The sequence below is a fragment of the Ailuropoda melanoleuca genome, chromosome 4 (genome assembly GCF_002007445.2).
Source record: "Ailuropoda melanoleuca isolate Jingjing chromosome 4, ASM200744v2, whole genome shotgun sequence".
Taxonomy (NCBI): domain Eukaryota; kingdom Metazoa; phylum Chordata; class Mammalia; order Carnivora; family Ursidae; genus Ailuropoda; species Ailuropoda melanoleuca.
The window spans coordinates 94842241-94865886 of NC_048221.1; the positions used below are offsets into that span (position 1 = coordinate 94842241).

The window sequence follows — 23646 nt, forward strand, 5'->3', positions numbered from 1 at the left end:
AAAATACTGAAGCGGCAACAACAAAACGACAACACAAGATTATATACGGAAAAATAAGCCACTGAAGAGGACACGACTCTCTGAGGAGTCCCAGCATCAAGCATCTCTGGCCTGCTGTGCTATTACCACAGTTCTTACGTTATAGGGACAGAGTTCTACAGATGAGCGTCTTGAAGTGGGGGTAGACATTGGATGAAATAATGACTCTCAGGTCACGGCCAGAGGAGTCCGTGAAATATAACAATGTCTCACTAAACCTCAAGTACCATTTTTCTATTAATGGGATCAACTCAAAGCATCTAATTCACTAGAACACACCACTATCCGCAAAACTAAAACACAAAAGCTGTCCCTAAAGCCCAGAGGAGTGCGAGACCTCCAGCTGACAAAACAGCCCGCCTCCGAACTGCTGGATTTGCCAGTAGAGCAAAAGGGGGGGGAGGAGGGGGGAGGGGGGGAAGGAGGGGGAGGGGAAGATCTAACATACTTCTTCTGCCCTGTTATTTCTACTCCCCACGACGACAAGACCTTTGTGAGCAGGCAAGGGAGTTGAGAAGAGAGAACTCAATCTCTGCAGTCCAGGCTGCTTCACATTTTTCAGAAATTACTGCATGTTCAAACAATGGAATATTTGTCAAAGTACAACTTGATCACCAGAATTCATCTGTTTTTCATAACCACATTTGACCTAAACTGTGCTGACTAAACAAGGTACCCTGTGTTTCGCAGTCTGGAAAATGTGGCTCCCACCATCATTTTCAGACCGCACTAAAACCTCTGGCCCCTAGACTACAGCCACTTGGTAACTAAGTGCATTCAGATTAGGCCAAGGATGATGTCTGCTGGCTTCCCTTGTTACATCAATCACAGATTTTCATTTTCAATTCATGTTTTGGTTAATCTCTCTCTTTTTTGGTAGGTATCTTCAAAAAAGTATAAAGGAGCTACAAAATTTTTTATATTTTTCCCTCTCTCTGGGCTATGTATATACGTGTAAATTCACATATACCAACATACATTCTCTTTAAGCCTTTTATTTGGAAATCATTCCAATTTACAGGAAAAATTGTAAGAATAGTATGAAGAAATACCCACATACTACTATTCACTCAGATTCACCCCATCAATATTTTGCCCCATATCTTTTATCATTTGCTCTCTAAATATTTATTTTTTTTCCTTAGCCACTTGAAAGTACGTTATATATACATCAGATCTCTTTATTCCTAAATAGCTCATCACGCATTTCCTGAGAATAATTTCTCTAACAACCGAATAGTTACAAATTTCGGAAAATTTAACATTTTCCTAATCTACTGCCCATATTCCAGTTTTGTCAATGGATCCAGAAAATGTCCTTTATAGCACATTTTCCCTCAAGTACAAGATTCAGTCTAGGACAGGGATCAGCAAACCATGGCCCATGGGTCAAATCCATCCCATTACTTACTATGTAAATAAAGTTTTATTGGAATACAACCACACTCATTCATTTATATATGGTGTCTAGCTACTTTTGAGGTATAACTTGAGTGGTTGTGACAGAGACCCTATGGCCCACAAAGCCTTAAATGTGACTATCAGGCCCCTCAGAGAAATTGTTTACCGATCCTGGACTAGGACGAGGCACTACATTTAGCTGTCAGGCTGCTTTAGCTTCCTTTAATTTGAAACAGTTCCTCAGATTTTTCTTCTTTGTTCTGATCGACATTTTTGTAAAATATTCTCTCTTACTTTGTCTCTCTCTCTCTTTCTTTCAGAGCAGAAAGCTTCTCATCTAAAGTCGCTGTGACTTTTCCTCATAAATTAGATTCCGGTATACACTCCTGATCGGAAGAAAATCCATGAAGTAATGCGGTATCACCGTCAGGGCATCTCACTCGGAGACGCACAATGTTCATCCGACCCCCAGTTATGATGTACATTTTGATCACCTGATAAAAAGGGTGCCCAATTATATTTTTTGGTCTCATTACTAATAAGTAATCCTGGGACACTTGAAGACCATCCAAATATACTACTACTTGCCAAAAGCTCCCCCCCTAGATTTAGTACCTATGAATGATTCCTGCCCGAATAAATCTTTATTGTAATGACTGGAAAATGAAGAACCACAGAGAGTCTGAGATTTTAGCCACCTGCAAGCCAACAAATTAGTGTGCCACAATTTCATGGATGCTAGAAGGCACAAAGCTGGATCAGAAACAAAGCACTTTGTTACTAGTATCAAGAGCAGCGGCTAGAGTATCAGCATTTAACATGCGCACCGGTTCCCAGAGTGCCCATCTCCACAGGACAATGTGAAGATGTCCAGGAGACACCTGCACATACAGCGGTTTGCTTTAAAGGAGAGGAACTCTGAGCACAGGGAACCCAAATATCTTTGCTCCACAGAAAAACACTATCTCGATCTTCCAAAGCTGGAAACATGCCTGCTTCTTTCTCTGACAGGAGAGAGACATCATCCCTACCTTACAAAGCTACACAAAGATCCTTGAAAAGATGATCCGGAACAAACACAGACGGTGCCTCTCCTCACAAGATGTACAGACATGCAAGAGAACCCTAAGTGTCTGTCAACAGTCAACACTCAACATTCTACTGTAAGAAGAACAAACCCAGGCTTCTCCCCTGTTAACATATGTATGTATTTAGATTTATATGTATTCGTTCATTCATTTATGTATCTGTTTATTATTAGTAATGACTCATGGTTTTCTATTTTTTCCCCCAATGAAAATAACCTCACTTACAAGCTCTCCTACTTCTTTATTTTCCATTAAGATTTTAAAGCCCAGCTGCTTTTTATTGCTTTTTTTGGTAGAAGGAATTACACATCTGAATTTCTGAACGGTGTAGGAAAATCTAGAAAGACAATAGGTCAAATGCAACTGAAACTTAGGGAAAGTGTCTTCGAGGCCCTCCCAAAAACTTGAGTAACAGCTTAAACAAACTTCACAAGTAGCCACTGTTGATTGCTTAAGCCCACAACTAGTTGCAGCCAAATGTGGTCTGGACTAGACTATTCCCTGTCTCAGAGATACTAGGCATCCTTTTACGTTACAAGGAAAAGAAAAAAAAAAACAAGTAGGCAGACGAACCATTTTCAAAAGTAACTGCTCTTATTGTTTCAGAAAATAAAATCCCATTCTTCTCCCTATGACTATGGCAAGTCAGGCCTTCCCATAAAGCAGTTCTAGAAAACCAGAACAAAAAGTTTTTGACAAACATAGTCACATAAAGTTGTTACAGTCACATAGTCACAGAATTGTTAAAGTATGTACTAAAGGCAAATCTGAAGGAGAAAAGAAAAGTTTTGAAAAGCTAGACTAAAAAAATGTAGAAGGCCTTCCCACTTCCATCCCTACTTTTGATCATTATTGACAAGACACTAGGTCCAGTCCTTTACTGGTGGTAGAACAAGAAAAACCATGCGCTGATTAGGTTTATAAAGTTAATGTATCTATTATATATCATATTAGGGCATAATAGGATATAATGAATAACTTAATACTTGTAAGCACTTTGAATAGTTTTCCACACTTAGCATGATAAATCGAACCACTTTAATGATAATGACAACTGATGGAGGAAAGAACACAAGACAGAGAACTTATATTTAGCTTTGAGTTCTAACTCAGCTACCTACCACTTACATGACTGTAGGTGAGTAATTAAATTGCCCAAGGCCAAGGTTTCTCCTTCTGGGAAAAGAGATGGATAAATGAAAGGGTAGGCAAAAGTCCTTCTTGCCTTGATAGTTCGTGATTCTTAATTTCTAGATTAGTATTTTATAAAAGTAACATTAAATGGAGATGGATTGTGGGAGGAAGAGCACAGGTGTTCTCGTACTATTTCTGTATCTGCGTATTTATGTCTACACATACATTAGTCTAGTTCCTTATTCTTCGCTGCATTCTTAAAGAGTCCTTTTTATAATATAAAAACTTAATGGCAGGGTAGGAGTGAGCAGGACATGTACAAGCTGGAAAGAGAAATATATTTTTTAAGATTTAAAGGTAGCAGGCCAGGTGTTTTTACATACGTTCTTTCATTTCATTCTCACAGAAACACTGTGAGATGAACATCATTATTTGAATTTTTTAAATGCAGAAAATTGAGGCTGTGAGACATTAAGTAACGACGTGTCTAAGTCGAGATTTAGATTCAAGCTTTTCTGATGTCCCTAATTTAAAAAACCACCAGGCTGACCAGAATCACTTAGTTTCTAATTTTAAGTGTTTTTTAAAATTACAGTAGGCTTCAGCATTTTTACAAAATCTTTTATTCTTTGAAGCTACTGCTTTCCTGATGAACAGAAACAGACTCGGACGGAGTGCAGCTCTTGCACTGTAGCCTTCCCACCTGCTTTCCTTCCGAGACACGAGAACGCTGCCTGAAGTTGTAGTCTCCGTCTTGAAAGATCAAAAACAGAAACTACACGCTCCAGATGGAGGACCCAAACCGCGAAAAGAACCTACCTAAGTCTCTGATGAGTGCGGCACCGCCGTACCAACACCCAGGTGCCTGGCTTCCTGTCACATTATAAAAAAAACAAACGGTCTTTGCTTAAACCCTTAAAGCTGGGCTTTAGTTACATGTACTCAAACATAACCTGTACTGCTACAAACATCACCATTAAACATCATAAATGACCTCATTTTCATATCTAAAAAAATATGTTAACATATCTTGTACTTTGTTTCAGGGTAAGAAGAAATCCCAAACCTAAGCTAGTAACACTCCATATAATGGATGGATGAACTATATTAACCTCAGCCAAAACAACCAAATCTTCTTTCACTATGGCTTCTTTCACTGTGGCATCTTTGATAGTCCTTTCATAGGTCTCTGTTAATTTTTCTTTCTTGAGGGATTTTGAACACTCACATTCATTCATTCGTTTCACAATGATTTGTTAAGCTCCTTCTGTGTGGTGAGAATAGCACAGTAAACTGAGAGTTCCAGAAGTTCTAAAGACATTCAGTTAAGGCAGTAAAATGAATTCTGCCTACATTCTCTGAGCAAATCTGGAATGTTACAGGCAAAGAGTCTGAGTTTCTACTCCAGTATTGAGGTCCTAAACTACTTCACCTCCAGATTATGGTTTGAGTTACAAAAATCTGAGAAAGCAGAGAATCCACTATAGGCCCAAACTCAGCTTTTCCAAATCCCTCACTATTTAAAATAAATCAGTTCTATTCATGGGTTACAAACAAACTCTTCATTACACCTGCCACAACCAGCTATATTTAAACATGAGCTCCAGTTATGGCATTTGCTTCTGGTTAGATCATTTTGGTATATGCAACTTACATAACTGTCTGAATGACCAAATTTCCTCTATAAAACAAAAGGAAACCCCTCCCCTACATGTCCTCTTGTTCAAATCACAAGGGTCTGGCCACAGTTATTTGAGTCACCCCCTCATAATATCCAAAACTATTGGGACAATGTATTAAACTAAGTAGCCAGTAAAGAAGGCATTTTAGGGAAGCAAAAGAACCTAAAATTTTTAAATTTAAAAAGTGAAAATAAACAAAAACCTGGCAGTCACAATCAAAATAGGAAAACGAAGAAAAAGACATGAGAGATCTGGTTGGAAATATGAGAGGAGGGAGAGAAGATTTTAAATGCCAAATCCAGAGACAGTAATGGGAGAAAATTGGCATAACTAATAGGAAGAAATATCAAAAGGAAGACAGAAAATACGGAATATGTTTCGGGAAAGAGAACTGCCTGGGGGCACCTGGGTGGCTCAGTGGGTTAAGTGTCTGCCTTTGGCTCAGGTCATAATCTCAGGATCTTGGGATCGAGCCCCACATCGGCTCCCTGCTCAACGGGGAGACTGCTTCTCCCTCTCTCTCCTGCTCGTGCTCTCTCTCACTATCTTTCTCTCTCTCTCAAATAAGTAAATAAAATCTTAAAAAAAAAAAAAAAGAAGAAGAACTGCCTGTACAAAGGCATCAACATGAGAGAACATGGGGTCAGCATATCTGGAGCATAGACTGCAAGCAGGCAGGGGGAAAAGAGCAACCAGAAATGAGGTAAGAGAGTCAAGCCAAGGATAGAACATGGGAGACTATATAGACCAAGCTAAGAAGTTTATTTTACTCTGAGAACAATGAGAAACTAAAGTATTTGAAGCACAGTTTTTATATGATTTAAATTATGTTTCAAAGGGGTGTTACTGGGTGTAATACAGAAAATTATTTATTTCTTGTTCTTTTTGTCAGAGCTTAAAAAATAATTCTGCATTGTGGTGTCTAAAGCTGTTTAAGTGAGACATTACTGTTAGAAAAAAAAAAAAAAGTAAGCACCCTGGAGGAGTTCAATCTTCTCGACGTAAGCATTTTGAAAAACAAATGTGAGCATGTGTAGAAAAAAAATTTTTTTTGATCACATTTTTTTGCCTCTTGTTTTTATTCAAAGCCAAATGATATGTATGCTCATGGGTAATAAGGTCACCAGGTTAAAGGAGCAATATGACAATTATAAACAGCTAGATTACAGCGGCTACAAACCAGGGCCCATTAGCCCATACTACAGGAAAGTTATCGCTATAAATGGCTTTTCCTGTGTCCTTATCAATGCAGTGCACAAAGTATCTCACCCTCAGCTTTTCTCTATGATCTATGTAGTGTTTATGCCTATCTAACCTCACCAGGCACTGGTGGGTCAGTGCAACTAGGAGGCGGGGAGATACGGCAGCAGAGTGACGAGACAATCTGCTAAGTGTCAGAGATGGACTAGGAGTCACCAAATATTTCAGGGCAAAACTTTCCACATTAAAAAAATATCTCTAAAGAAAATACTCAAACTCCGCTCTTATTGCTCAGAAGTCCTCAAGATCACCACGGAAGCAAACCAGAAACCTCCCAGCTCTGCTCTGTGTAAGCTGGCTCCTCAAACAGTGCGACTTGCATTTGCCTTCAATAGTGGGGGGAAGGCAAATGAGTATTTCTGAGACGGGAAAGACAGTCCATTTAAAATGAGAATAAAACAACACTCACAAAAACAGTCCAGAGGAGTAGTGTCTAAATATCAGAGCCTAAAATATAACTCACTTAAAGTTCTTAAAAAATAACTGTCAAATATATACACATCAGCATTCCTTTCTAATATCGTTGCTATCCCGAAGACTTGAAAATGGTACCTACCCATTTCATATTACTGTTCTCAGGAAGGCTTTTCCATTAAAAGTTCAATGTTCTTTTCTTACTTCCCAAAGAAAATGTATATATTTCAAATAAACATGATGGATTAAAAAAAAAAAAAGGTATCTTCACAGTTTTCTACAAAGCAGCTTTTCTCTAGAGCCTTAAGTTATGAACTTCTGAGAGCAGAAAGCGCCCTGGTCGTCCTTACCTCTTTCACTATATTAAGAAATACCAGCTTAAATAAAATTCAACATGTTTGTTCTTTGCAGTTCTTCTTAGAGCACACTTAAATATACTAATGTGATCTGTAAAAAAATAAAACAACAACAACAACAAAAAAAATACCAAGACAGAAATACAGTATACAGAGTTCTGATGACATCTGAAACAGGAGCCCTCCACCTTTTTTTTTTTTTTAAACAGATCATCTGATGAGCCTGGTGTTCCCTAGAAATATAGCTCCAGAAACAACTTTAAGAAGATCTAGATCATTAAGCTATGTGCCTCTGGCAATGCTGGAATTCTATAGCCACAATTTCCAATTTCATGTGACTGGTGAAATGAAGTGCTATTTCCCTCTCTCTGTAACACCATCTTCGGAAATGTCAAATGAGAATAAAAATTTACAAACTCTAAGCTCCTAGAATTTTGCATATAGGCCTTTCTCATTTGTCTTAGTTTTTACCATCGGAGTAGTAAATGGCCCTGCTTGTGTTTCCACCCAAACCAAATATTTGAATGCTCATTCAAGTGTCTTTGAAAGTTTAAATAATGGATTTTTACTACAGTTACATAAAATGCATACAAGTCAATAGTGTCAATGTTTAAAATAGAATCAGGATAGGTCTAAAAGATAGGCTACAGTAAAGTACAATCAATTTTAATGAAAACTAAAAAGCGAGTCAGAGCTCTATTTATCAGCGTTCACTGCCAGATCAATGGTCTGTGAGAAATATGAGGAAAATTGCATGAAGCTGATGTATGAATATCTTTTTTTCATTTGCCAGTCAACTGTCTTAATACCTAGATGTAGCAGAAATGTTTTACTATTTTTTTAAAAGGGAGTCTCTTCTTTTTAAGCCAATTAACAATTTAAAAAATCTGACCATCAAAAATACACCCAACCCTGCAGACCTGCTTTAAGTCTACGTTCCAATTCTTGTTGTTCACTTTACTTAATTATTAAATAGCAACAGTGTCTTCTGAGGCAACAGGACTAAGAGCCCTAAAATCTTACCACTGGTACCAACAAAAGAACTATTTCATGGCTTGATTCAGAGTGAGGCCAGTACCACGTGAGATGTTTTTCTCATATTTACCATATGAATAAGTCACTTATTTAATGTAGTCAAACTGGTGAAGCACTATGAGATTGTTGCACAAAATGTTCTATAAAATCCAAGATAACATTATTACAAATACATATATAAACAACAACCCTTCAACTGTCGCTATTTGAAAGGATCTGGAAGTCTAAGCTTAGAATGCCAAAACTAATCGTTTTTCTTTAATTGAAAATTTCAGCAGTGTCTTAGGCCTTTCAAGCATCTATTTCCCAAATGCTTTAATGTAACAGCCAACAGCTGCCAAAGTTCTTTATGTAATTTCATTAGGTAATTCCCTTAACACTTCAGAAAATATGTCACTTAAAACTGCTTTTATCCATTCCTTTTTCCACTCTCCAAATCCTTTCCTTGCTATTATCAGTAGTCACAGGACCATGGATTTTGCACTTTCCTCTAGCTCCCACTGTAGACCATACAAGTAGAAATCCTCAGATTAGAAAGGGAGAAATATGTTCCAGGAAGATTCCTGCCTACCACACCCCACCCCTGGCCCCAGCAATGATCATGAAGGACTATAAAGACATTGTGCGTAAATTCTAGCTCCGCTACTGACTCATTTCTCCAAATTATAGCCAAGTACTTAAAAAGGGATATTATTAAAAGCAAGTAAGAGGTAAATATCCAGAAACTTTACAAAATTATGTCCAGGGACATAAATTACTAACTATAATTCTCATAATTATTTTTAAATCTCTGTCTGAATCCTTCTTAGTAAAAGAATTCAGGGGACAAACCTATTAGTTTAGGTGCTGGAGCTAACTTATTCTTAATAGAAAAACAGGTCACCAGCTTGCCATGCATAATGACTGCCCAGGGAATGAAGATTTATGACACAGAAATAAGTTCACTTTGAAATATGCTTTTAAATTTAGATTTTGGCAAGGCTTCCAAACCTAAGAGGAAGACAAGTGGTAGGGTGTCCTTAGGAGCTTATAAAAGGGGATACTCAACTAGAACTGGGGTAAGCTATTCTGGGGCATAGGTCTGTAGTCAGCAGGCACCTGAAACCTAACTCAGCCTCTAGCTCCTTTTACACGAGGGATTCTTTCTAGGTTTAATAAAATTCAGGAGTTGAGGAAGCTTCTGAAATTCTAAGCAAAATATCACATGCCTGTACATATGTGCATTTTGTCTGGGGAAAGGGTTCACAGCTTTCATCAAATTCTCAGAGGCCCCTTGCCCAAGAAAATTTAAAAGAAATACTGCACTTGCTAGAGCCTTTGTAATATGAATTCACTACACAATGACATTCTGCATTCCCTTATATCTCAGGCTGTTTTACAGTCTCCATTAGTAACTGAAACTGAATTAAATAAAAATGAGGTTCTTATGATTCATGTAATACTGAGAGGTTGCTGCTTACTAAAAAAATCCACGTATGGCTTATAATATGCTATGCCTGGATCCAAGATGTCAGAAATCTTTAAAAAGTACACTTTTCAACACAAATGCAGAAAACTACATAAATCGAAGGTATACATTGGTCAACATTCTTTAACCTAGAATTTTCTTTAATTGTTAATGAGCAGACGATGTAAATCACTGGAGAATAAGAAACCACAAAAAGATAAGATTATAAATGAGACCCACAAACCAGGAATTGGTTTTATTTACAGGTTTGCTCCCCCAGGTTCTTAATGACACCCAAGCTCCTTGATATGGGACATATATATATATACACTCTTTCAATGATAGAAGGGTGAATGAGCAGCAAATTTGGAGAGGAGTCAGAAAGATGTTGCAGCGTACAGAAGAGCTTGAAGTATATACAAACCTTTGTCCAAACTGAGCTGAGTTCAAGGATTGGAGCCCATAAACATGGCAGACATCACTGGGTTGATAGAGTTTTCAAAAAATCTATAAGACAGACTGGTTTCTGTCTTCGTTAGACAGATAGGCCATCCATCTTTGTAACTACTACCATACTATGTACAGAACTCTCCAGTTATTATTATTCATCACTTCTCTTCCAGTAAAGTTTTTAGTTTATTTTTTTCCTCCTAAAAAAAATTACCCTTAATGACTGTAAAATGATGTTTTATATCCTTCCCCTTACCTGCCCATCCCTAAACCGTATATAAAGATTTAAACAGTATAAGTTGTTTAAAACAATTCTATAAAATACACCTACATTTGCTCTGCACACTTCCACTGCATTACTATACCAAGAACCAAGTCTCAATTAACCACTATCTGACCCTTGTTCACTTTCTTCCCTCCCCTCCTCCTGCCAAAGTTTGCCCTTCCTGCCAAAGTTCAGCACTTCCTAGGAAAGTCTCACTGCCTGTTTGATATTGTACTTCACTTTAGTCACCAAAGGAAGAATTTACAGGTGCTTGGCCCCATCTATAAGACCATGACCGAAATCTGACCTCCTGTTACAATACGTGAACTCCTGCCCTACTGATAAGGCTGGCAGATATAAGTAGGATTTTTCAAATAATCCTTTGGGAATTTATAAGCAGCACAGCCATAAAAGGGGGGTGAATGGAAGGTCGGTTTCACTAAAAATAATAAATATTGCCATGTTTATTCAAAGTGTGCCTTGTTATCCTCCAGGCCAAAAGTTCAGATAAACACTATTGTAAATGACAAAATATTAGAACTTTTTGTTACTTCTGTTATGATCCTTCCGTTGGACACCAATAGAACTGTTTTCCCTCATATAAGTCCCAGCCCTGATATTGTATAACACTGCCTGAGGCTAGAATACTGGATTCATTTGCAGGTCAAAAGGAGGGCAGTTATCTTTCAAAATCAAAAACAAACATTTATTGAGTATTATATACTACTAATACTAAGTGCTAAGTGCTAGGGCTAAAAAAGATGAATAAAACATGGTACCTGCCCTAAAAGAGCTTACAGTCTATTGAGGAAAAAGAATACCTATTTAGGATAAGATGATATAATACAGTCAGCACTGATACAACTATGTACCGGGTCCTATAACGGCGCAAAGGCGAAGAGGGTCCACTGAGCTCCACCTGAAACATCAGGAAAATCTGATGGAGGACACACATATGAAATAAGTACGAATCCGTAAAATAAAAAGAAGTGGGAGTACTCATTCAGGCAGAAGGACTAGAATGAGGAAAGGATGGCAGGCAGGAAGCAGCATGGTTTGTTCAAGAACTGGAAGCATTTTGGTATCATTAAAGCAAGGTGGTAAGCAGCAGAAAATATGGCAGACAGGACATGGAAAACCTTCTATACTTCTGTATTTTACTCCATAAGTGATGAATTAGAGAATTTTAAGCAGACAACATATATGTCAGATTTGTATGATACACAGATCGCTATCACTACAGTGAGAAGTCGAGTTAGGGATTTACAATATAAGGTAGGGAGAACAGTTAAGAGAATGTTTTCAACACTCCTGATGATCTAGGGCAATCATTTTAGGATAGGGGAGGATGAGAGAAAGTAAAACTGTACTTAGGAGGTCACATCTGCAAGATACAGAGATCTGGATATGGCACTGAGAAAAAAGAAAAGTTTGGGCTTCTGCCTGGGGACTTGACAGAATGCTGTTACTACCTGAGATCACGGTAAATCCCAGAACAGTAGATTTTAGGGAAGGGGGACATAACGAGTTCATGAGGAAACATACAGAATTTGTGTTGCCTGTGGAATATCCAAAAATGTTAATATTAACTACATCAGGAAATGAAAAAAAAATATTTATGTTACAAATTTTTAGATTAAGTAATCCATTTTTATTTTTATTTTTTTTTAAGATTTTATTTATTTATTTGACAGAGATAGAGACAGCCAGCGAAAGAGGCAACACAAGCAGGGGGAGTGGGAGAGGAAGAAGCAGGCTCATAGCGGAGGAGCCTGATGTGGGACTCGATCCCAGAACGCCGGGATCATGCCCTGAGCTGAAGGCAGACGCTTAACCGCTGTGCCACCCAGGCACCCCTAAGTAATCCATTTTTAAATATCTTTGTCATTAATATTATGAAGAGATGCCCTCTACTATATAATAATACAAATTAGTGATTTGAGAATGGGGAAACGAATACAGAGAAGTAACAAATTACAGCCCCCCAAAAAGCTACAGAGAGTCCACTCTAGAAGTCATACATGGTCTGGCTCTTCCTTTAGCAAAAGAGATATCTGAGTGCTTTCTTAAAGTCCATCTAGGTCTGGAACAGCAATGTCTAAAAAATAAACATGTATTCCAGAAACAGAGCTGAGCTCTTACCACTAGTTGTATTTTTTCAAAACCAGGAAACATTATGGACGTGTGAATGAGGAAAGAGGCCTGTCTCTGCCACATAAACTATGCCTTATCAAATTATTACAGAACATTAATGAATGCCAAATATTTCAACACTACAGAGTATCAGTGTGTGGAATTTATTTTTAAATGGGCAGTTAAAGGTCCTCCTTAAACTCACAGTTTAGGATGACACAGACTTTGTGTATTTAAGAACATGTATGTTTTGAATAATTGATAAACTTTGTATGTTGATGGCAGAGACTAGAACCTCTGCCTACATGTCTATACTTTACATCATATACTTTAAAAAATACCAATAATGTGTCTAATAATCAGTCTCAGAGATACATAACTCTTGCCAGATTAACTGCCACTGATTAAATTTCAATTATGTGCCAAAGACGGAGTGAGGCATCATTCATATATTATCTGCAACTGTACTGATCATGATTATCACAGCTCACATCTGAGAAAGCTAAGGTTTAGGTACCTTGCCTCACACCACACAGTAAGTAGGTGTGCAAATAAATTACTTTAGTGCTCTTATGAATTACTAGGAGAGTTCTCATTTGAGGAAAATTTGTTGCATTTTCTATATCATAAAAATCTTAATAAAGCTTACAAAAACTAGCAAATGCACAGTGATGAGATAAAGTGCTGTCATATTATAGTCATTCAGAAATTATGATTTCTCTCCTGGTAGACTGTAATTTTTTAAAAGCAGAAGTCCTTGACTTATTTATACATCCTTGCTCTCCAAACCCATTTCCTGCAGAACAGAAATTCAGTAAGTTTAGTGAATAAGTAAATGAGTGATAAAGCTTGAGTTAGCATACGCTCAAACAAAAGCACTGCGTTTTTTTAGCTACCACTCACTTATTCATTCAGTTGATATTTGTTGAGTACATACTATATGCCAAGGACTGTTGTTGGCACTGAAGATATAACACTAAACTAAGCAAACTACTGATTTTCACACTTTTACACTATTTGAGAGGAAAAGTACCCTTGATTTTGTAATGACGAGACTTAACAAAAAACAATGAGACTTAACAATAAACCATATACATAAATATAAAAAGGATTAAGAATAAAAAAATAAAAGGAGTAGAATTCCAGACTGTTAAAAAAAAAAAAGCAATAATACATCTCATCGAGTTGGATTTATCTAACAAACACAAGGATCATCTAATATCACAAAAATCTATCAATGAAACTCACCACATTCATGAACTAAAGGATAAAGACCACAAGACTGTATCAATATATTTGGAAAACAAATCCAATAAAATTCAATACTCATTTATGTTTTTATAAAAAAAAATATCAGGAGTCTAGGAATAACTAGATAAAGAATATTTACCAAAAACTTAGTGCAAACATCAGTTAATGGAGGAACTTTAGATACATTCTGTTAGAGATCAAAAATCAGACAAGGACATCTACTATTATCTCCCTCAACAATAAAGTAATGATGAATCTGGTCAATACAATAAGACAATATAAAGAACAATGAGATATATGGATAGGAAGAAAATAAGTCAGTATCTGCAGGTCAACTACACAGAAAATCAAAATTATGATCAACTACACAGAAAATCTATCAAACACCAAAAAACAAACCATAATTACTAATAAAAAGAGTTGAGCAAAGTTGCCAGATTTAAGTTAAATTAGAAAAATCAAGAGCATTCCTCAACATCAGCAATTATTAAATTAAAAAGTAGAAAACAGCAACAAAAACTGTATTTTGCTATTAACCTTAAAAGAATCCCCAAAACTGTTAACATAGAAACAAAACTTAATAATTTAAAAGTAGACTTTCCTCTTCCATGAGTAGCATGACTTAGCATTATAAAGTTGTCAATTCTTCCCAAAATTTATCTATAAATTCAATCAATTCAAATCAAAATTCTAGAAGGATTTTTTTTATGAACTCAAAGATTCTAAAATATATAGAGAGAACCACTAAAATCTACTCCGAAACTTAAGGTTACACTATATCACTCTATGTTAACTAACTGGAATTTAAAAAAAAAACTTGAAACAAAAAGAAGAAGGAGGAAGAGGAGGAGGAGGAGAAAAAGAAGAGAAAATGATTGTAGAAAATGATTCTGTCAGAAGATAAGCCTCGAGGAAGTTATAACCTTAAGGTAGCCCCAATTTATTTTAACTTCTTTGGGGAAAAAGGTACTGAAGGCTTTCCATTTGAAAAAACAAAACAAAACACCTACTTACATATACAGCTATTTTCATTATGAAGATTCATTCTATACTTGAATCAAATAATTTGTTTAAAACAAATAAATAAATAAAATAGAGAAAATAAGGTTCATATATAGCGAAGGCAATTTAAAAGAGGAGAAATGAGAAGGGACCTGTTTAACCATACATGTAGATGTATCACAAAACCAAATTTAACAAACTAGAGAACTGAGAAACAGATTCTCACATATGGGTATTTATTATATGCCCAAGGTACTACCAGGAATCAGTGGGCAATATATAGATTATGTAGTAGATGGGACTGGTAAAACTGAATTCATCATATAAAAAAATTAAGTTGGATTCCCACCTCATACTACACTACAGTGAATCCAAGATGGATCACCATCAACACGTGATGGGAAAAATGTTAAAGGTTAAAGGTAGCATAAAGGGAATGCCCATGACCTTGAATAGAAAGGGAGTTTCGATTCAATCGCTGGGTGGCACAGCCTTCAGTATCTATCAGGTTAGTAAAAATTTAAAATCAGTTAAAATAAGTATTACACATATACCTTGGACTAACATGAAATAATGATAATGGTGTGTCACAAACTAAGATATATATTATTTATGTAATTCTCTGTACATAAGTTTGAAAAAAAAGTATCTACTTATTTTAGCTGCCTTCAGACAACTAAATCTATATCTTGCTCCATCTTTATATGATAAGGAATGATAGATGGAGAGAAGGAGTAGCGAGGAGGAGAAGAAAGGAAGAGGGGAAGAGGAAATTACTCACCAGAACAGAATATATGTGTAGACATCGATAAACAGGAGAGAAATCCACCAAATCTTGGGCTCCAGGTACCTGCAAAACAAACAAGATTGTCAAAAGTATTAAAACAATGCTATGAAGAACTTTGAACTGCATTCATTTTTACTATTCGAGTGTAAAAAAAAAAAAAGCCAACTCTAGTTTCTAGGAGAAAAACACGGAACAAACAAACAAACAAACCATGCTCCCAGAAACCTAGTTTTGGTATTTTAGCCATGGGATTAATAAACTGTGGAGATAGCAGCAAGGCTGGGACACAGAACAGAAGGATAAATAACACAGAAGCGTGACAGGTGTCATGGGCCCTGCATCTGCTTTTAGAGATATATTTCAGGCTTCAAAAAAGAAGCCTCCAAAAAGGAAGAGAAGAAGGTGGGAATGTGACTTTGACAGCGTGACTGCATCTCCTTAGATTCATGGCGGTCTATATAAAAGACCAGGTTTCAGTGGTCTCAACCAAAACTTGCCACACAGGAGGAATTAAATGATCTGCCAGCCAACTTCTGAAGGGCATAAGAATTAGTATTTACATCAGCATGCAATCAAAATACAGAAATATGCTAGAAAGAGAGGGGGATTGTGTAAAAAGTAAAATAATAAATGGAAAAGCCAAATCTATAAGTAATAGCAGAATATTATAATAAGAACAATGTAGACAAATTAAATCTAGACATCAAAAGACAAAATAAAACAAACAACATTAGGTAAGAACTGGAGATAGTCTCAGTGCTAAAAACTGTTTGGTTATGTGACCTGACAATAAGAAACTCACAATTTACTTTGGCCTCAATTTCCTCAACTGAAAAGGTAACTATTCCCTATATTGTTCACCTATAGGAATTAAGAATAAAAGGACACAAAGTAAATATTGAACAAAACAAAATAAAGCAAAAAAGAAAAGACAAAATTGCATAAAGAAATAATCAAAATAAAAGACCTAGCTGCAGTTTTTACTCTAACACTGGTAATTGTAGGATTCATCAGAATGCAAGCAGCAGACGCGTCTGAACTGGGTTGAGCTGACTTGTGATTACAAGGCCAGTTTCCCTTATTGCATCAAGAAAGCTTCGTTTCTTCTTTGGGGGTATAGCTTTCTCCACCAAGATGTTTTTCCTGGTGAAATCTACTCATTCTACAACTTGGCAGCACCATGTCTACTTTCCTGTCCCTCCAAAATCATTGCCTCTCTACATTTATAGGTTCAAATTCATCGACTATTCTATTCATTTGCTATATACCCATGACAGCACACACTAAATCTCTGTGTTTAAGAACCTCCCAGTGCTAGATACTCTGCAAGCACTCAAAAAAAAAAACAAAACAAAAAAACAAACAAACAAACAAAAAACCCTTGTGAATCCAAAGCTTGATGGTAAGGTGTTCAAGATCCTACACCAGGGCCCAAGCATAGATGTATTAAAAAAAAAAAAAAAAAAAGGAGGCCATCAGAAAAGTTAGCGAGCATTACAAAATCACTGAGAAAAACACTTTATGGACAGATAAACACCATTTAGTTAAAAAAAAAGATTAAAAAGCATGTAAAAATTGTAACTTTAAGAGTACAAAAGGGCACTCGTTTTATCTTAATAACACAAAAAGAGACAACACTCTTATTTGAAATGACCACAATATAAAAACATCTTTATAGTCTCCCCTGTTGGATTGCAAAGTAAAAATGTGAAGGAAATTTATTTTAGCTTGCCAGAAAAACAGTCTACTAGAGAAAACTTCAACTAACCAAAACACAAGTTCAAAAGGTGAATACAAAAATTCATAAAATTATATTGATAGTATTTAAACTACATAAAAATTACACACACAATAAAAGATAATACAAAAAGGTTTTGATCTGTATAGGAAATGAAAATTTTATTTAGAATTAATGACTATAAAGTTATTTATAATAAAAATATATTTATAAAAAGTTTAAGGAAATTTAAATAAATTCAATCACAACTTTGTTTCTACGTTCTTCTTTACGTAGTTTATTTATTTTGTTTTGCTTTGACTCAGAAACATTAGTTTCATTCAAAAGGAAACTGCTTGTAAGCCATTCCCCAGACAGAGCCATAGCCCCTTCACATGTCAATCATGAAGGGGAGAGTTTCCCTAAAAATCTGTGGTGAATAAGGTAGTGGTGCCCCTTACTAATGGGCTAAAAAGAGTGGTTTATCTGGGCCAAACTACAAAATAGATATATTTAGAGAGGGCAGAAAGGATTCCCTGTCATCTCCAACAAATACTTAAAACCAAACCTATTCTCTGCGAGGCTGTCTTGACATCCTCATCCTCAGCCTCAGCCTCAAACTGTTTAAAAATGCCCTGACCCGGAAATATTGGCTTTGCTATTTCTTAGCCTCTGCAACCATAATCCAGTTAAGTCCCCCTAAGCCAAGGACTGCCTGCTTTGAAAGCAGTCCACAGAAATCTAGGTGAGGAAAGAAGGAGTGAAATGGGGCTTCAGTTCACAAACTTCACCTTCACCCCCAAAATAGCCTACTATTTAGAAATCATTTTTCCTCCATGCTCCCTTCTGCGAGGAACACTAGGAGGACTGCAAGGAACCAAGAAGAGTGCTGTGAGGAGAAAGGTATGTAAAGCATGCACTGACTCATGTTGCTTTGAGCTAGATGTGTTTTCTCTGCTTCCACTAATGAAAAAGAATCACATCGACCAAAAGGCAAAAGGAGGAGAGCAACATACACTGTACGTGAAGGAATGCCACACGTTCAGAAGGATAAGAAATGAACTTTCAAAAACCTAAATAGATGGGACTGGGAAAAAGAACAAAAGGCAGTTTCTCCTGACTCGCATAAATAGGTCTGTTTTAAGGTCCACATTTTGCTCCCCATTTAAAATGCAAAATCTCTGTCAAGGTTGTCTTCATTCTTCTTCCCCTCCTGTTTGCCCTTCTCTCCCCTCAAGTGCAAAGAATGATTCAAGCAGGTTTAGGTTTCAGCTGGGGCAGAGGGAGGGGTCCAAGGACACTTTCCTAAGCTAACAATGACTGTCTCTAATGGTTTCTGTCTCCTAACAAAAGCCAGGACTCCGTCTTTATCAGCTTCATCTAATTTTTCCTTTCCAAAGTAAATAACACAGCCCTTGCATTTTACACATGTCCAAGTTTGACAAATCATTATCGACTGGGACTATAACTGATAAGAGATAACTTTGTGGTAGGACGTTGTCATTTCCTCTCATAAGGGCTTTCTTTCTGAGATACAGAAACATGATTAAAATAGTTAAACATTTCCTCTGCCTGGCAGTCAGGAACTCAAGACATTGAGATACTGGAGTCTGTATTTTTCTAGTTCAAATAGATCTATGGAGATACTAACAACAGCCACAAACAGTATACTCAAGATTATCCTGCTTTTTTAACTAGTTGTTTTCCTTATGAATTCACATGAAATAATTTCATCACCAAGGACAGCAGCTGCCTAATTCCCTATATAGTTTCTGAATGGAGAGTGTTAGTGCCTTCTGTCAACTCAAACCGCTTTATTATCAGGGAGGAGCAAATTCTAGGTAAGATTTTAGATTCTGTAACTAAGAAATCTGTGCCACAGAGCATGTTATGATATTATATGTTAAGATATTAAAATAATGGATAAATAATAAGCTATTAAAAGAATTTAGGAGTGGCTGGACTACAACAGTCAGAGGTAGATATCATGAAGGCAACACTTAACATTCTACAATTACACATTCACACACCCATTAGAGACTGTGCATCACTAGATGTCAATATATATGGCGAGTCTGTCTGTTTCAATGTGCTTCTTACATTTGTAGGATACATATTAATAGCTTCCATCAAAGCTGTAGTTTTTGTTACTTACTGTCTGTAGATTTTGTTAAATAGCATTATATCCTATCAATACATCAGCTATCACACAATGCCACTATATAGGCGACAAAAAAAAAAAGGGTCTCGGGACAAAGGAAGCTATAAAATAAGAAAAGTAAATTTATAAACAGGATCAATGAAAGGCACCCTGCAAACAGAGTCTTATGGGCCTCTGCAAGCAATATATATTGGAGAGGATGTAAAGATTCAGAGTAGAAATGGAAATATTATATGGTCAGAAAGAAAAGAAGCATAAGCTTTTCTTTATTCTTAAGATTTTATTTATTATTTGAGAGAACAAGTGCAGGGGAGAGGCAGAGGCAGAGAGAGAAGCAGAAGCAGGCTCCCTGCTGAATGGGGAGCCAGATGCAGGGCTTGATCCCAGGGATCCCCAATTATGACCCAAGCCGAAGGCAGATGCCCAACCAACTGAGCCACCCAGGCGCTCCAAACATTTCGGATTATAAAAATTCTTGTGAAACATTAGAATCTTTTTGATATGTTTTTCTTCTTCTCTAATACATCTTAGATCAAGTCAAAGAAAGTCTGTGAAAATGGAAAGGTTAATGCGTAAGTTCCTCTCATAAAGATAAGGAAAATGATTTTACTTATTAAAGAAAAAAGGAGACTTTGGTTTTAAAATAAATAATGACATTCAAGCTTTAACAGATACATCTATTTAACATTTTTATAACACCTTCCTCCCACCCAACAAAGGAGGTGGAAGTCAGTAGCTATTTCTACTACCTTAATTAAGACTCACTAATGAAGGGAGGAAGGGAAAAAAAAGTACGTGCAGATAACCACCTGCTAGATCTACCTGCTTTACTAGTACGTAAGCACACAGTGAGGAAAGGGAGTAGAATACAAGACTGCCTGCCTCCTTCCACTCAAGAATGTTCACCTATGCTGCTGATAAAGATAGCATATGAAAGAAAGAAATGCATTAGTGTGTTCTAGTCTTGTTCACAGCTGTCCCAGGAGACACACACACACAAAAAAACACAGGCCACTTATTTTTCTCTTATGAAACCTTTCAAAGTAGGTGGATCATCCAAAAGAGTATGATAAAAATCTGCAAGGAATTTAGATAGGTTTCTCACTGATCATTTCGGTCATTCTCCTTCTTGAAAATACTTTTGATTACCACTTTACACAAAACAGTTCCTTGGTATGAGTAAATGAATGCAGGGACCTGGTGCCCATTTCTGAGCATTAGTTGGATCTCAAGTCATTAAAATGTACCAAGCATCATTCTGAAGGGAGAAAACAACAAATGATTAGCTGAAAGAGCACTACCTTTGCACTCAAAGGATCAATTTTGACTACCCCTACTATTATGTCTGGGAGCCAGGAAATACCTGGCAAACATTTTTCGCCAGTGTGCTTTTCTGTACTACTTTGCTTCCAAAACTTCAGAGAAAAGAAAGGTAGAATTCATTTGGACAGAGCTGGACTAAACACCGTGGACGCACCAACAAACTGGAAAGCCTAGGATTCTAGTGACTAGAATTGGCAAAAGTATAAGAGAATTTTCTAAACCTCTGAACATGTAAGAACACCCTAAACAGAGCTCTATCCTAAAAACTGCAGGATTTGACTGTAGAGCTTCTCACAAATCACTAGGATTCTTCCTGAAAAATCCCTAAACAAATTACCACTTAATTTACTCAAGTGTTTGCACTAAACAGAAGAAAACCAGGAAAAATCACCATTCTCCCTTTACTGAGACACTGCAGAAAACGTTGTGGCCAAAATTAAAAGATACTCCCTCAAGAATTCTCTGCTTGACGATGAACACTGGGGCAGAAAAAATTCAAATCCTAGTAATATATACAGTTGCTAGGCACCCTGCCAGTACTTGGTACGGTCAGTATTTTTTTTTAAGCTAATTCTAATAGTTGCGTAGCCAAAACACTATATTTTAATAAGAAAATATTGGAAATCATTAAATACCCACATGTAGGAGATTGGCTCAATAAACTGTGGTACATTCAAATAATGGAGTACTATTTGGCAGTAAAAAGAGAATGAGAAAGATTTCTATGAACCAATATGGAACAATTTTCAGGATATACTTTCAAGTGGAAAAACAATGTACAAAAACACATAGGTACAAAAATATATATGTATTATATTATTAATAGTCATTTTGTGTATGGTATGAGGAAAGGTATTTGTATACACACACATTCATGATACTGATTTCTTACAAAGAGTGGGTAAGAGCAGGTGGAAGGAATAAAGAGGAGGATGGGCTATAACTGAATATATCTTCTTATATAATTTTGCTTTTTGAAACTTGTTTATATTTTACATACTCAAAAAATTAAATTAATAAGGATGGGGAACTCTAAAAAATATACAAAAGAAACAAATGAACCCAATTATATATCAACTTGGTAACAATCACACAGAAGAAAAAGTAGCAAAAACTTTCGAACAAAATACCCTGAACTTTAGCCCCTGTGGGATACACTGTAGGATAAAAAGCACTGTGAAGAAATCTTGAACCCAATAAGTTCACTGCTTTTAGTGACATTTGCTTAACAGTGTGATCACTGCACGGTAGTGACATAGAAGAATGTCATTCTTGGCAAACTACAGATTGTTGTATTGAGATTTCAAATATGATGAATGAAGTATGCCACGTTCAAATGTTCAGCTTTGGTGGGGAGAAGAAGAGAACTGATGAAATCGATCCTTTCAAAATCAAATTTTTAAGATTGAAAGTGCCCAATTTTAGTAAGTGGACAATTTAAGTGAAGGTACATGGGTGTTCATTTTACCACTCTTGTAACTTTTCTGATGATCTAAAATTCTTCAAAAAAATAAATTCTTAAAAGAAGATGCCACTTTAGAGGTGGGGTTTGGGAGGTGGGCAAGATAGGTGAAAGGGGTCAAAAGGTACAAATTTCCAACCATATAATTAAGAAGTCACAGAGATGTAATGTACAGCACAGCAACTATAGTTAGTAATACTGCATTGCATATTTGAAAGTGTCTAAGAGGGATCTAGAAGTTCCCATCACAAGAAAACAAAACCCTGTGACTATGTATTCTGATGGATGTTAATCAGACTACTATGATGATCATTTTGCAATATATGCAAATATTGAATCATTATGCTATACCCCTGAAATTAATATGTTATGTATCAATTTAAAATAAAGACTGAATGAACAGATGAATGGGTGGATGGATAGATAGATAGATAGATAGATAGATAGATAGATAGATAGACAGACGATGGGTATTCAGAAGAGGTCATATTGAGCTAGTCCTCAGGGAAAAGTAGAATTCAGTATTTTAGACAAGGATGAGAGAAAAAGATGTTTACTCCCTAATTAGGGTTATTAGCAACTTAGTACAGAATGAAGGGAGTGGTTGAATAAGAAATTTGTGTATAAGGGAGAAATTCTAAAAGACCTGAAAAGTCAGGTAGATGTTTATAATTGAAGTAAATAATTTCAAAATGACAGTAACTTTACACTATCAATACAATGAAAAAATTTCAAAGATATTAAATCAACGTGAGCCATAATATACCCTTACCAATAGACAGACCTTAAAACATAAAAGAAGAAGAAAACCAAACAGAATGTCTAAAGTATGCCATAGTTTTCATTTAACTTTCTAAATTGCTTTTTGCTTTTGATTTTAATAAAAGTATGAGTATTTACTCTTTACTTGACTACACATATTTTTAACAGACCAGTTTTCATTAAGAATTGAAGAAAAGTGTGCCTGGGTGGCTCAGTTGGTTAAGCAACTGACTCCCAATCTCAGCATCGTGAGTTCAAGTCCCACACTGGGCTCCACATACATACATACATACATACATACATACATACATACATACATAACTAACTAACCAACCAACCAAAACTAACTAAACAAAACTAACTAACCCCAACTCTGTCAGGGCGCCTAGGTGGCACAGTTAGTTAAGAGTCCGACTCTTGGTTTCAGCTCGGGTCGTGATCTCAGGGTCATGACATCGAGCACCACATCGGGCTTCA

The 23646-nt window shown here is 36.4% G+C and overlaps 1 protein-coding gene across 1 annotated transcript in view; it reads right to left on the reverse strand.

Moving 5' to 3' along the window:
• The window catches only part of EXOC6B (exocyst complex component 6B), a 569711-nt gene that overhangs the window by 314457 nt on the left and 231608 nt on the right, over positions 1-23646 (reverse strand). The window contains exon 8 of the mRNA XM_034657278.1: positions 15739-15807. Coding sequence (XP_034513169.1) covers positions 15739-15807 — 69 coding nt within the window. The remainder of the gene's footprint in view (positions 1-15738; positions 15808-23646) is intronic.